The sequence below is a fragment of the Oculina patagonica genome, chromosome 1 (genome assembly GCF_052425735.1).
Source record: "Oculina patagonica isolate OP01 chromosome 1, crgOcupat, whole genome shotgun sequence".
Taxonomy (NCBI): Eukaryota; Metazoa; Cnidaria; class Anthozoa; order Scleractinia; family Oculinidae; genus Oculina; species Oculina patagonica.
In genome coordinates this window covers 16,999,428-17,011,313 of record NC_135758.1, presented here as the reverse complement: position 1 = coordinate 17,011,313, position 11,886 = coordinate 16,999,428, and the positions used below count along the sequence as shown (strand labels likewise).

The 11,886-nt window shown below is 38.9% G+C and overlaps 1 protein-coding gene across 1 annotated transcript in view; it reads left to right on the top strand.

Annotated features, from left to right (window-relative positions):
• The window catches only part of LOC144659397 (NBAS subunit of NRZ tethering complex-like), a 41,365-nt gene extending 34,035 nt beyond the window's left edge, over positions 1–7,330 (top strand). The window contains exons 50-63 of the mRNA XM_078519810.1: positions 123–233; positions 655–730; positions 809–925; positions 1,333–1,393; positions 1,558–1,673; positions 1,903–2,004; positions 2,628–2,848; positions 3,049–3,163; positions 3,584–3,792; positions 4,221–4,512; positions 4,965–5,107; positions 5,202–5,325; positions 5,510–5,635; positions 6,177–7,330. Of these exons, the coding sequence (XP_078375936.1) occupies positions 123–233; positions 655–730; positions 809–925; positions 1,333–1,393; positions 1,558–1,673; positions 1,903–2,004; positions 2,628–2,848; positions 3,049–3,163; positions 3,584–3,792; positions 4,221–4,512; positions 4,965–5,107; positions 5,202–5,325; positions 5,510–5,635; positions 6,177–6,482 (2,119 nt within the window). The 3' untranslated portion in view covers positions 6,483–7,330. The remainder of the gene's footprint in view (positions 1–122; positions 234–654; positions 731–808; positions 926–1,332; positions 1,394–1,557; positions 1,674–1,902; positions 2,005–2,627; positions 2,849–3,048; positions 3,164–3,583; positions 3,793–4,220; positions 4,513–4,964; positions 5,108–5,201; positions 5,326–5,509; positions 5,636–6,176) is intronic.
• Positions 7,331–11,886: the final 4,556 nt, after the last annotated feature.

The following is an 11,886-nucleotide window of genomic DNA, read 5'->3' as shown; positions in this document are numbered from 1 at the left end:
CCGTTCACTAGTCATTGTCATCATATGTGGTGTTATTTTATTTTCACACTAATAGCAGTTTGAATATGGAGGTACAGTACACCATAGAGAATCTGTCTCAAAATGTTGTTTATTTGTTGCAGGGCACTTGAGGACGAGGTATTCAACACGGCCATGTCCTTGGCAGAACGTTATGATGTTTCACAGTGGGAGATGCTTATGACACATCTAGAGTGTCTTTTCTCTGACAGCAAGTAAGTCTGAAAGAGGGATATTTCTTTTTCTCTTGCCGCCTCGATATTCTTTCAATTGCTCCTATTTTAACTTTGTCTCTATTACCCCACGTAACACTGCAAATGTTGGAGTCCAGTGCACAATCTTGTTCCCACAGCTCGCTTTGCTTTTGGTCAGCACCAAGAACATGTCTTCTGGCCAAGTCCGATTGTTTGAGCATGCGCAGAGTGCTTACTATCGATTGTCAGCCAATCCGTTTCGAGCGGAATAAACTTTGAATATGCGCACAACGACCGGAAGTCCATGAACTCAAATCAGACTTGGCCGGTTGCCGCTTTCTTGGAGCTTACCAAAAGTGGGCTCCTGATACGAGGTTGAGCAGAGCATACAAAACAAACTTTACGTCCATTTGTTATAACACATATTTTGTTTTTTTGCCAGCTTGTCAACAAAAGAGATTCAAGAGAAAGTCAACAAACTTGGTATCATGACCACCCTGCTGCAGGATCCGTGCAAAGTAAGAAAAAAACGATTGCTATCTGTATGTTATACGGATCCTGATAGACCTGAGAGATTTGCCTCTTGTGTATTCTAGGTAGCTGAAAGAATGCAAGAGAATGTGTATGTGACCATTGATGGCACCAAACATGCAAGGTTGATTTATTACTACATGCTACTGGAACAATGTGAAGAGAAACATTCCAGCTTGAAGGTACAATGTCATTAGGAGCTCTCCATTCCATTTCTATCGTATTGCAAAACTTAATTTATGCGATTTTTTCCCCTAACCATTTATAAAAACCATTTCCTTCCTCGTTTTTATCGTTTTAAATTAGATAATTCCTAAAAGTGAGCGTTATCAAACTTCTCTTCATTGCAATGTTAACGAGAAAAGAAAACCAGAATAAGTAAATCTTCAACTCAGAGATGTACTATAGCTAGAAGCTGAAGTTGTAGGGAAGTTGTACATGCACTTATTTCTTAACGTACAAGTTGGTAATGTGCCCTGCCATAAAAAAACAATATGGATGAATAACACAGAGCTTACAGCTTATCAAACATACGTATCCCATCTTATTCGTCTTTAATAAAGGGAAGTTGTATCTTTTCATGTTTTAGGAGAAATTAGATGCTCAAACTCATCTCAGAATACTGAAGAAAATAAAATCTGCTGCCCCTGGTTAGTTATGATAAACAATGTCGTATTATTTTTATTGAAGTTTCAAGCCTGATTTTCTCCATATGAAAAAGAATCTATATTAGTTTTAACTTGGTCGTCTGTCGTTCAATTTGTGTCTTGTCGTTGTGCTACTTCCGCTGATATTTTTCCTTCTGCTTTTTTAGGCCTGGACTACAAGAAGCTTACAACTGTGGACTCACCTCTGCAGGTTTTGAAGCCGGTGCTCACAAGTGCTAATGTACATTTGTTGGCTAAACTAGCAACAAAAATACCAACCAAGGTGAGTTACTGTACCTCTGCCTGGAACAATAGCAAATGAAAGGTATCTATCGTTATTCGTTCCTAACTTTCTAGCTATAGTACAGCAATGAACTGGGCGTTTTGTAATTCTCAAAATTGTTGGCTCCTTCTCCGCAAACACTCCACTGAGTTAGTGTTTTACGATGTGTGAAGCATTCAAGTTGGAGCTACAATCTCTCACTCTCAAATGAAATCTCTTTCCGTTACAGGGTGGTAACTTTATAGAGCCTCCTAGTGTATTTAGGGTCTACATGGAGAAGTTGTTTTGGGAAGGGGAACAGAAGGCCAAAGAAATTGAAGCAGATCAACCAGTAAGTTGGTTTTGTTTGCAACATTAGTTACTTCACTTCTTGATTTAATCGCATAACAGGTCAAGTCATGTTTCATTACAAGAGTTACAGTTTAGCTGCATGTACTCCATGTGCAAATTACTTTAGAAAGTATCGTGCGGCCCAGTGCCACTGTATGAATGTTTTGCTCCCTACATTAGCAGTGGAGTCAGAGCATAAATTGTTAACAAAGGTAATGTTGGAGAACCATTTTCAGTGACATTCGAGATTATCTGCCCTTATGCGTTTGTGCTAAAGACCATGTTCAACTAGCCTGCGAGCAGGCTCTCTATTTTTGGGCAACGTGAATCTCTCTTCGAGCGCCGAAGGCGCGATCTCGCGAGTGCCGATGGCGCGAGTTTCGCGAGTTGTCGCTTCGCTCGCCAAAACTCGCTTCTTCAGCGCTCGAAGAGAAAGTAGAGAGCCTGCTCGCAGGCTAACTTTTAACTTATAAGAGGTGTTTTGTTTTTTTAAGACTACAAATTAAAAGTGTTAGTGTGGGTGGAATAATAACTTATGTCTTCTCAGGAAAGTCGTGTTCTTGTGGGAAATACCCATTGTTGAATGTTTGACTATGAGAACTGATTTTAACTGCTTTGCCACAGGTTGACTGGAGCCAGCGGTATGACGCTTGCCACAAAATGTTAGCTCGTCTGTCAGCTGTTGGTGTTCAGCAATTCATTGATTCCATAGCATTCAGTGAATCAGCTGTGGATAACATACCACTAGAGGACAGAGTAGAGATTGTGAACAGAGCTTTGAGATTTGCTCGACAGCAAGATGCTGCCTTGAAGAAGAAGGGAATCAGTGACACACAGGAGGAAAGGTTTGTGTAGTGTTAATCGTAATGATAGGTTAATTTTCATCGCCAATATGAAGTTAGTGTTTTCGGAAATAAACTTTTGAAGTTACTACCCTTAATTTATAAGGATGAACACGATTAAACATTAAATTAAATCCGCACTTTTTCATTTGTTGTCAGGAAAGCATTCAATAACATCTATTAACAGGTTGTTCTCTTTGCAGTGGTTCAGAAGGAAACATCAGCTTTGAGCAAGTTATTAACCATTTGGAACAGTCGTGTAGACACCTGGAATCACTTGCTGATCCGCTTATTTATGAACTGACTGAACATGATGAGGTACGCTGTACTTAAATTAGAACCATCCAAAATGTCCTGTTATACGTGGCACTGTATATGACAACACTAAACAGTTTTCAGCAAATCTGTTGATACTGACTAACGAATTTTCCTGGAAATCATAACACTGTCAAGTAACATTTTTTGGGGGGAAGCGATCTTTTATTACTTCTTCTTGTCCACCCAGGAAATGCCATAAAAGGTTACTTTTATTTTCAATCTTTAAAAAGAGTAAAAAAGCGACTAGGAGTATTTCTACTTCTCCCTAGATAGGATATGCTAGTCCATCGCAGGGTTACCCCCAGCATTAAGTCGCTGGTACCCATTTTATACACCTGGGTGAAGAAAAGTGATATGAGAGTAAAGTGTCTTGCCCAAGAACACAACAGCAGCATCTGACCAATATTTGTTTCGTTGTAGGAGATGGGTACAAGCTTTGCCCGACAGTATGCTCTGTCCCGCTCAGAACCAGATGAGATGTGTAAGCTGGTGTCCCTTATGCTGATAGGCGGTGCATCCTTGGACACAGTCAATGAACTCCTCTTGCTTGCTTCCAGGCAAAAACCCCAAACAGGGAGAGTGGGAAAGACAGTACAGAACACCTTAAAAGTTGTTCTGGAATCTTTTAGGTGAGTTGATGGCTAAGGGTAAGTTAAAAAACGTTTTCAGGCATTTCGCAATTGTCGGTAGTGGTCCTTTTAGTGTAGCATGGGATAGTTCCAAAAATGCGTATTCATTCGGAATGGTCCTGCTGTCTTGCCCATCAGTGTGACAACGAATAAGGCAATGCTTGCTTAATAATAAACTGACAGATGAACTCAGTTGATGAACTTTCCATACTACTTTCATGGAAATAAAGAACCGTCATAATATGTTATATGGTATCGCTGACATGTCATGACATGTCTGTCTTGACTTGACTTGGCATAACATGACAGTATTATGTTACAGACACCTTTTTCGATGGTTTTACAAGATAAGATAGTGTAACAACTTTATTTTCCAAGAGCATCATAGTCAAAACCTAAATGGCATTGTTATTCTTCCTCTTTTTTAGTGAAACAACAGACCCTTCTCATCCATGGCTTGGCGACCAGAACCCAATGGACATTTTACGTACAATTATAAACACAGTGAGCATACATGTTCAGAAAGGAGGAACAATGACCAATCAAGAGGATGTACTGGAGTGTTTGCGACCTTTCTGTGCAGATGTAACTGTGTCAGCTGCAATAAAAACCACTGTTCTACAGTTAATGGAGGAATCTTTTGATCTTAGTGGAGAAGACACTTTTCTTCTGTTGTTTTATCAAACAGATGCTGTCGTGTCTTCAACGTGGAACAGAAAGGTAGCATTTGTCGTGGAAGTTTTGTTATAAGAAATAATAGCTCAGATACGTTAGTAACACCAATGGTCCTCGGTTATGTTATTGTCATAACACGATTATTTATTAAGTTCATTTTAATAAATATTTTTGTTTTACAATCCTGTCATATTACCTATACTTGCGTACTGTCCTGCAGACCACAGGGGTAATCATATTGAATGCGCCTTCCTTTTTCTTGTCAGCTCTACAAATTTTCCTTATCCTGACAATAAAACTGTTGTAGGCCTTTTATTTGTACTTTCTCTTTCTGCATGTGGCCGCAAAATTGTCTTGATGGAAAAATCTCACAAGATACATTTTGACCGACATTTTACCTAAAAAGTGATGGATGTCACTGTACTTCATAATTTTAACTTAGAAGTTAAACTTGGCAATTATTAATATCTAACGTCTATGTTGACCTCTTCATGCAGCTCACACCAGAAGACATTGACAGTGATACTAAAAGGCACCAGCTATTTGAGACCCTTCTGAGCGAGAGCCTCTCACTCTCTCAGCTCCTTTGTCTGGGGACCCTGCTACAGATATGGCCCGTGCTTGCAGCTACCGAACTCAAGTAAGAGGCAAAGTCGAGCTTTTGCTAGTGCAAGAAACGATTTTGGAATAAACTATTTAAACGCTTTCTTTAATTATTTGTAATTTTTCAACAGTGATGAGCCATCAGCTAACCCTTGGGTTCAACTCATGGACAAAATAATTCGTTGCCATGGAGATGGAGAACATGTTGTTGACATGCTGAAACAGCTGTGTAGCACGACAAGCCTTAATGTCGAGGTATGGCTTGTGACGGAGTTAATAAAAATCATGATGTTGTTGCAACCATGTGTTTACTCGAAACTTCTTTGAACGTTGAAACCCAAGCAAACCTTGTGATTCTGACAATTTCTAAATGCGCTGAGCAGACGGTATTCCCATAGCTGTGAGGAAATATTTCTATCATTTTGTTTTTTCTTTCCAGTCTTGTTCTCACGTATACAACTTGATGCTGCTAAAGTGCCGAACCCTTTACGCCTTAAAGTTCGCTCTGGTTTCAAAAAGTGAAGCTATGTATCACTTGGCGTTGGAGAACATGAAAAATCTTAAGGTAAACAAATTTGTAATGCAAACTGATAATGCCTATTCTGTGCCAGACCGCTGATATTAGTAATAAATATTGAATTAAGGTTGGGACACAGTACTGCGTATTAGTCGATCAACATGTCTCGGGGGCAAGTTGCTGCAACATGTTGCCTTGTGTGACATGGTTCATTTTTGTGACAATATATGTCGCCTAGTGTGTCCCGACCTTTGTATGTGAACTGCTATCATGCCCACCCTACCTCCCCACATCTTCAAAAAAGAAGCCAGATTGCAGGCGTATGGTTATATGACGATACCAACAACCCAACATTTCACCCTACATGGTCTTGTTCTCATTGTTTTGTCTAAAGGCCAAGCCATGTATGTATATCTTTTGGAGGAAGTTGTTACATCAGTGCCATGCTTTAGTTTCGGCGTTTTGTGAGCCTGTGTCGTAGAGTAAAGGCTGTAATATGAGGATGTGACCAAAGTAGAATGTATGTCAGAGGCTTAAAAATTCCCTGGTGCTTTTTATTACAACTTTTGTTTAACCTTTGTCTTCACAGGTCAATTCAAATTCTTATGATGATGAGCTCTTGGACCTTGTTATATCTCATGGACTGACAGCAGACGTTGCTCAAACTCCCTTCCTGACTCCCCTGATCAATTATACTGTCAATCACCCTGATGGACCAACAGACACAGCCTCTTCACAGGCAGGAGCACGAGTCAAGCTGGTCGCCTCTCAGTTACAGGCAGCGGGTCACTGGGCAGAAGCAGGGACATTAATGTTGAATTATCATGGTACACACCCTGCTTTAAGGACATTTGACACTGCGGTCGGTGCCTTGTCAAGGTGGCTTAGAAGATAGCAGAAACCATGGATACCAAGCCTGGGCTTTAAGCAATCTGTACGAGGCAAGAACCTTACAGGAACCAGAATTGACTTTGAATTTTGGCAGGTTAACATGAACATTTGACATTTTTGCAATAGCTATTTAAATAAGATGAAATTCAGGACGCTACAAAGGAGAAGCAAATAAATAGTTTTCAAGCCAAAATACCACTTTGATTCTCACTATTAAAATCTAAATGATTGTAACAATATATATAATTTATTTATGAGTTATCAAAATTATAATTGCCATAAAATTATTTATTAGTCCGAATACATGATCGAGTCAGAAACTGACCGCAAAAGAGACTTTAAAACAAGCTACCAGCTCGAAAATTAATATAATGCGTATGAAATGGATGTTACATTTCTTATGAAGGTTATATTGTCTTAGGTCTTACTGTGTGAACTGGCTACAAATTCTTGTCAGCAAAGTAGGCAAAGTGATTCCAAAGTCAAATCCGTAAAATGTTGGCAGTTTCGATGCAAAACTGTAAATTTACAATGCGCTATGGATAACTGAGCATCTTACGTGTGTTTCAAAATGAGATATGGAGCAATATAGTGTAACATCTTTCACATAAAACGTAGTTTTACTCATGTTTAGTTTATGCAAATCAAACTTTTTTATATTTTTGCGCCAGACATCATTTTGAAACAAAGGCAAAAGGGAGCTCGGAAATAATCTATTTATTTTCTTCTAAAACAAATCTAAGAATATCAATCTGAGAATATCTTTAACAGTTAAATTACTTGTTCACTATTGTAAACCTGGCCTTAACCTAATAAAAATGCTTATAAAAAGTAGTTTTACTGAGAACTTTTTCCCCAGAGAAATGGACTCTTGACATCCAGAATGCTTTACGTGAATCGACGAAAAACGTTTTTACTTGATTTCACGCGTACAAGTTTGTTTTATCAGTTGCGACATTTGGGTCAGTGACAATTACTGATTTTTTTTCGAACTTAGAGGTTGAGCAATAATTAACATGGTCTCATATCCTGTTCTTGTCCCGTTGTCCCCAAGGAACGTTCAGTTCTTGGCAAATCTTTGTTGAAACACTTGACAAGTATCCAATTCAAAAATAGCGTGACACCGAAAATTGTCCCGCCAGCACGGTGCAATGTGGATACGTCATGTTGCTTAGCAACGAAAATAACCGCAGGGCAAGTCATTGTCGCTTAGCCTCCCGATTGTTTTGGTTTATTTCCGTGGAGAACAGGAGGCAAGGGCGAGGCCCTGGACTGAACAAATTTGTGACGTTATACTGCTCAAGGAATGAACACAGTTTAAATAAAACAAAGGAAATCACTAGTACTCTCTTTTTTTCTCCTCATGACATTAGTCTTCCTGAAAATAAAAATAAAAAAAGGTTCTTACACAACCTAAGCCAACTGTAATGTGCACACTTAGCTCTGACTAGTGCGATTGTCCCGTCTATACGCGGGCGAAATGTACTTGCAAATAACATTTTTTAAGGCCGTAGGTTCTTGACACAGAAAATTATTCAAAACCTTTGTGAAATGTTCTCCACGGTCAAAAATACAATTATCGGGGTTTCCTGTGTATTTTGTTTTTAGCGCATTTCTAAACCGTACTTAATTTCTCTTTAAAAACTACACAGCATTAATTTAGTGAAGAGACGTCTTGCTACATTTCAAAACATAGGCACGCTAAGCGTGCAGGAGTTATTTTTTCAATTTATGGGGTGGCTTGGGGTGAAACTGGGTGATTGTCCTATTGGGATGGTTTAGGCCATGGGTTGAGCTATTTGTGTATGGCGGCCCACGGAGTCACGTTTTTGCACAAAATTTGCTTGCAAACAACATAATTTTCACATGCATTTTGATACATCAGAACTGTTTTATTCAATAGGTAAATTTTCATCATTTAATTGAAAAACAAAAACTAATTCAATTATCAAAATGTCACAAAATGGCACGTTCTTATTCTGTTTAAAGCGGTTATTTTGTTGCTGGCTTTGGCGCAACCGTAACGTGTTACTTTTGTTTGTTACGGAATACTTTTGGTTTTTTGCCAAACACTGTAACATGATATTGTTGTTTTTCTCACTTTTGTAACATGATACCTTTGTTTTTTAAAACGAACGTAACACGATACGGAAAGTTCTATAATAAACGAAGTAATAAACGAATCAAATCAAAAACCACTTTCTTCGGGAAAGTTCTTTAAAGCGCAGTACACCTGGAGTATTTGTTTCCTGTGAGAACTGTTCAACAAAGATTTTCGTTTATTCACAATGTAAATTCTATTCAACAAACAAAACTAATTGAGTTATCAAATTGTCACGGAATGGCACGCTCTTATTCTGTTTTTGCTATCGATTGTAGTTGCTTTTAACAGCAAGTTAATACTTGTACCGGTTCATTAAATGTTTGAACGAGATGTTTTACAGTTGATTTCAGTTTACTTTGGCCGTCCACTTTGCGAAGTTTGTTGGGAAATTGGAAACTTTGATATGAAGTTGTCAATTACGTTGCGAGTTTGTGAATCAAATTGCGAACTTCGATACAAAGTTCCCAACTTCGGCACGACTGAACTTTTCAAGTTTGGTAGTTGAGGAAAAACAAGAAATGTTGCTCGAAAGTTATGGCGATTTCTGAACTCGATGATTTTAGAACTGGTCAAGGAAGGTTAAAGTAGCTTGAAGTGCAAGACAACGTTTCGCATCAGCGATCACGCAAGTGATTTGCCGATAAATAAATTTTATGCATGTAGAAATTTGGTCAAATTTTAACTTTTTTGTATGAAACACATATTTAACGATTTCTGTGAGGCATAATCTTCACTGTCTTCAATTTCAAGTCTTCTGCGTTTGTAAACCGGATGAAACTGGATGGTTTACCCATATGTAAAATTGATTTTAATCGAAGCCGACGCGACGCGACAGGGAAGACTAATTTGTTCAAGACAACATGCTTACGGCTTGCTGAACATAAAAGTTTTTTATTTTTATGCATAGGCGTACGGGCAATTTTTTGCCAGGGGGGGCGGCGATACATTTGCCCAAAAAATTTTCGAAAGGTGCCCAATAACTCTACCATTTCGACGGCCGAAGTTATTAACAATACGATCCATGTTATTGTTGGCTACAGCGTTGGAATATTCCCATTAAATACTAATACAAGTGAGATGACAAGAAATAATTTAGGCCAAGTAAAAAAAACAATTGTTTTTCGTCCGGATTTCTATAAAAAAGAGAGCGGGCGGGCGCATTTTTTGTTCTTTTTAATTATTTATTATTTTGTTTGCATTTAATACCTGTGTTTTTCGAATATCGATGTTTTTTTCCTCCATCGTCAAATTCTCCTGGCCAGCAGCCAGAAGCGAACGTTATAATTAAATCCTGCAAGGTAATTGACCTATCCAGTACGGACCTAGCGTAACAAGGATTTAAAGATTTGGCCTTAGTTTGTGTTAACACGCAGACAAAAGTCATGTCTTACTCCGTACAAAGTGAAAGTAAACTTTGTTGGTTTTTGTTCGTTCAAACTTTTCCAAAGACAAAAAAAATTAAGAAAAGAGAGGCGGCTCCAAAAAATGAAGCGAGCGGGGACGAGAAACATTTTTTTTTTTTTTTTTTTACGTTGTCGCTCCATCAGGTGCTGCGGAAGTAAGTTTTCAATCTGTGAAACGCACTGAATGATCGTTCTGCAGAACACGATGTACGTATCAGGAATCACTGCATGGATATGAATCACGTAAGAAAAAACTCTGAAAACTTACCAAATAGATCCATCTCTTGCATTGTCGCTAGAATTTATATATTATTTATGACACAGTCATGTAGCCTAATCCGCGAAAACGACGAAAACTTGCGCACATTTTCTGCTCGGCTTCCAGAATCTCGCCGACGATTTTGTAAAATTTAGCAACGCGAAGAAGCTTTCTTTATCAGGTGTTTAACTGTGACAGATATTTGCAGTACAGTGTCCAACAGTAAAAAAAAATTACAAATATGTATATCAACAAATGATTCCCTTCACTATTAACCAGAAACTAATGAGGTGCTAAGCAATCACTGTCTTGTGTGAATAATCTATGACTTCGAAGAAAAAGACTTCTTTAAAAACTGGCTTTGCCCAAATTTCTCTTGCTGCCCAAAAAATCTGTGTTGCCCAAAATTTGGGGGGGCTGCAGCCCCCCCCAGCCCCCCTGGCCCGTACGCCTATGTTTTTATGACATTTGTTTCCAACAGTTTAGCGTAGCAAACTCCTTTTTGATAACATAATTACAGAAGGTTTTAATAAATTCGGGCCGAAGTTGGGAACTTTGTATCGAAGCTCACAATTTGCAAAACTCGCAAACTCGCAACCTATTTGGCAACTTCGTAACAAACTTTCCAATTTCCGAACGAACTTCGCAAAGCGGGCGGCAAAAATAATGACAACATTATTCTTCAAATCTACTTTGTGCAAATGCTGTATGTATTTTTTACTACGGTCAGGAAAGCTAGCCTCTCCAAACATACGCTCGAATAAGACGAATAACAAGTTAGTGTTGGGCCTTTTGCTCACGGCGTGTGCGTTGTAAGCAGGCAAGCGTTATGCAAAACGTTTCTAATCCAGGGTTAATTCACAACTCACCAATTCCGCCTCCTACAAATCTAAAATCTTCGAACGAAATCGCTCACTACAACTGTGTCAGATTGCTTCCCCTTTATAAACTACAATTTGATTGGTTCTGATAGTACCCAGGATAGTACCTGAAATCTGATTGGTGTGACAAACAAACATACTTCACTGACCCACTGCACTGACTCACGGCCCATCACGCCGACTAAGAGCTATTTGGAAAAAATAACTCAACAAAACAAAAGAAATTGCTTAACTGTTGAAAGCTAAAAGCACAGAAACCCGGGGGGCACTGCCATATATGAGCTATATAGGTATGTGCCGCGGTGAAGGGTATGGTTTTCAAGCAGTTCAGCCTGGGATAGGGTATAGAAATCAGAGAGTTTTGGTATAGAATAGGGTATCATTTGCCGGGAAAAAAAATCAGTTATATGACCAATTAAGTGCAGAATACGGATAGAAACTCGAAAAAGAAAGAAGCTCTCCTAAACGTTAATAAAATGCAAGTTTGGGATAAGGTAGGGATGTTTGGTGTCTAGTCTAGTATAGGGTTACAAAATTCAGCTGAACATGGACTGGTATAGGGTAAGGGTTACAAAGTCCCAGTTGCACACCCCCACCCAAAAATATAAATAGTGCACCCTCCCCCCCCCCCCCGCACCGGGCACAGAAAGCGCACGTGTTAGTCGCTTCAGAGAATTTCTCAGTCATTAGCTTTCTGCGGCAAAGAATAAATAAATATATTCCAAACTGGGTCTTACCTTTGGCCAGAATAGACTTGAATC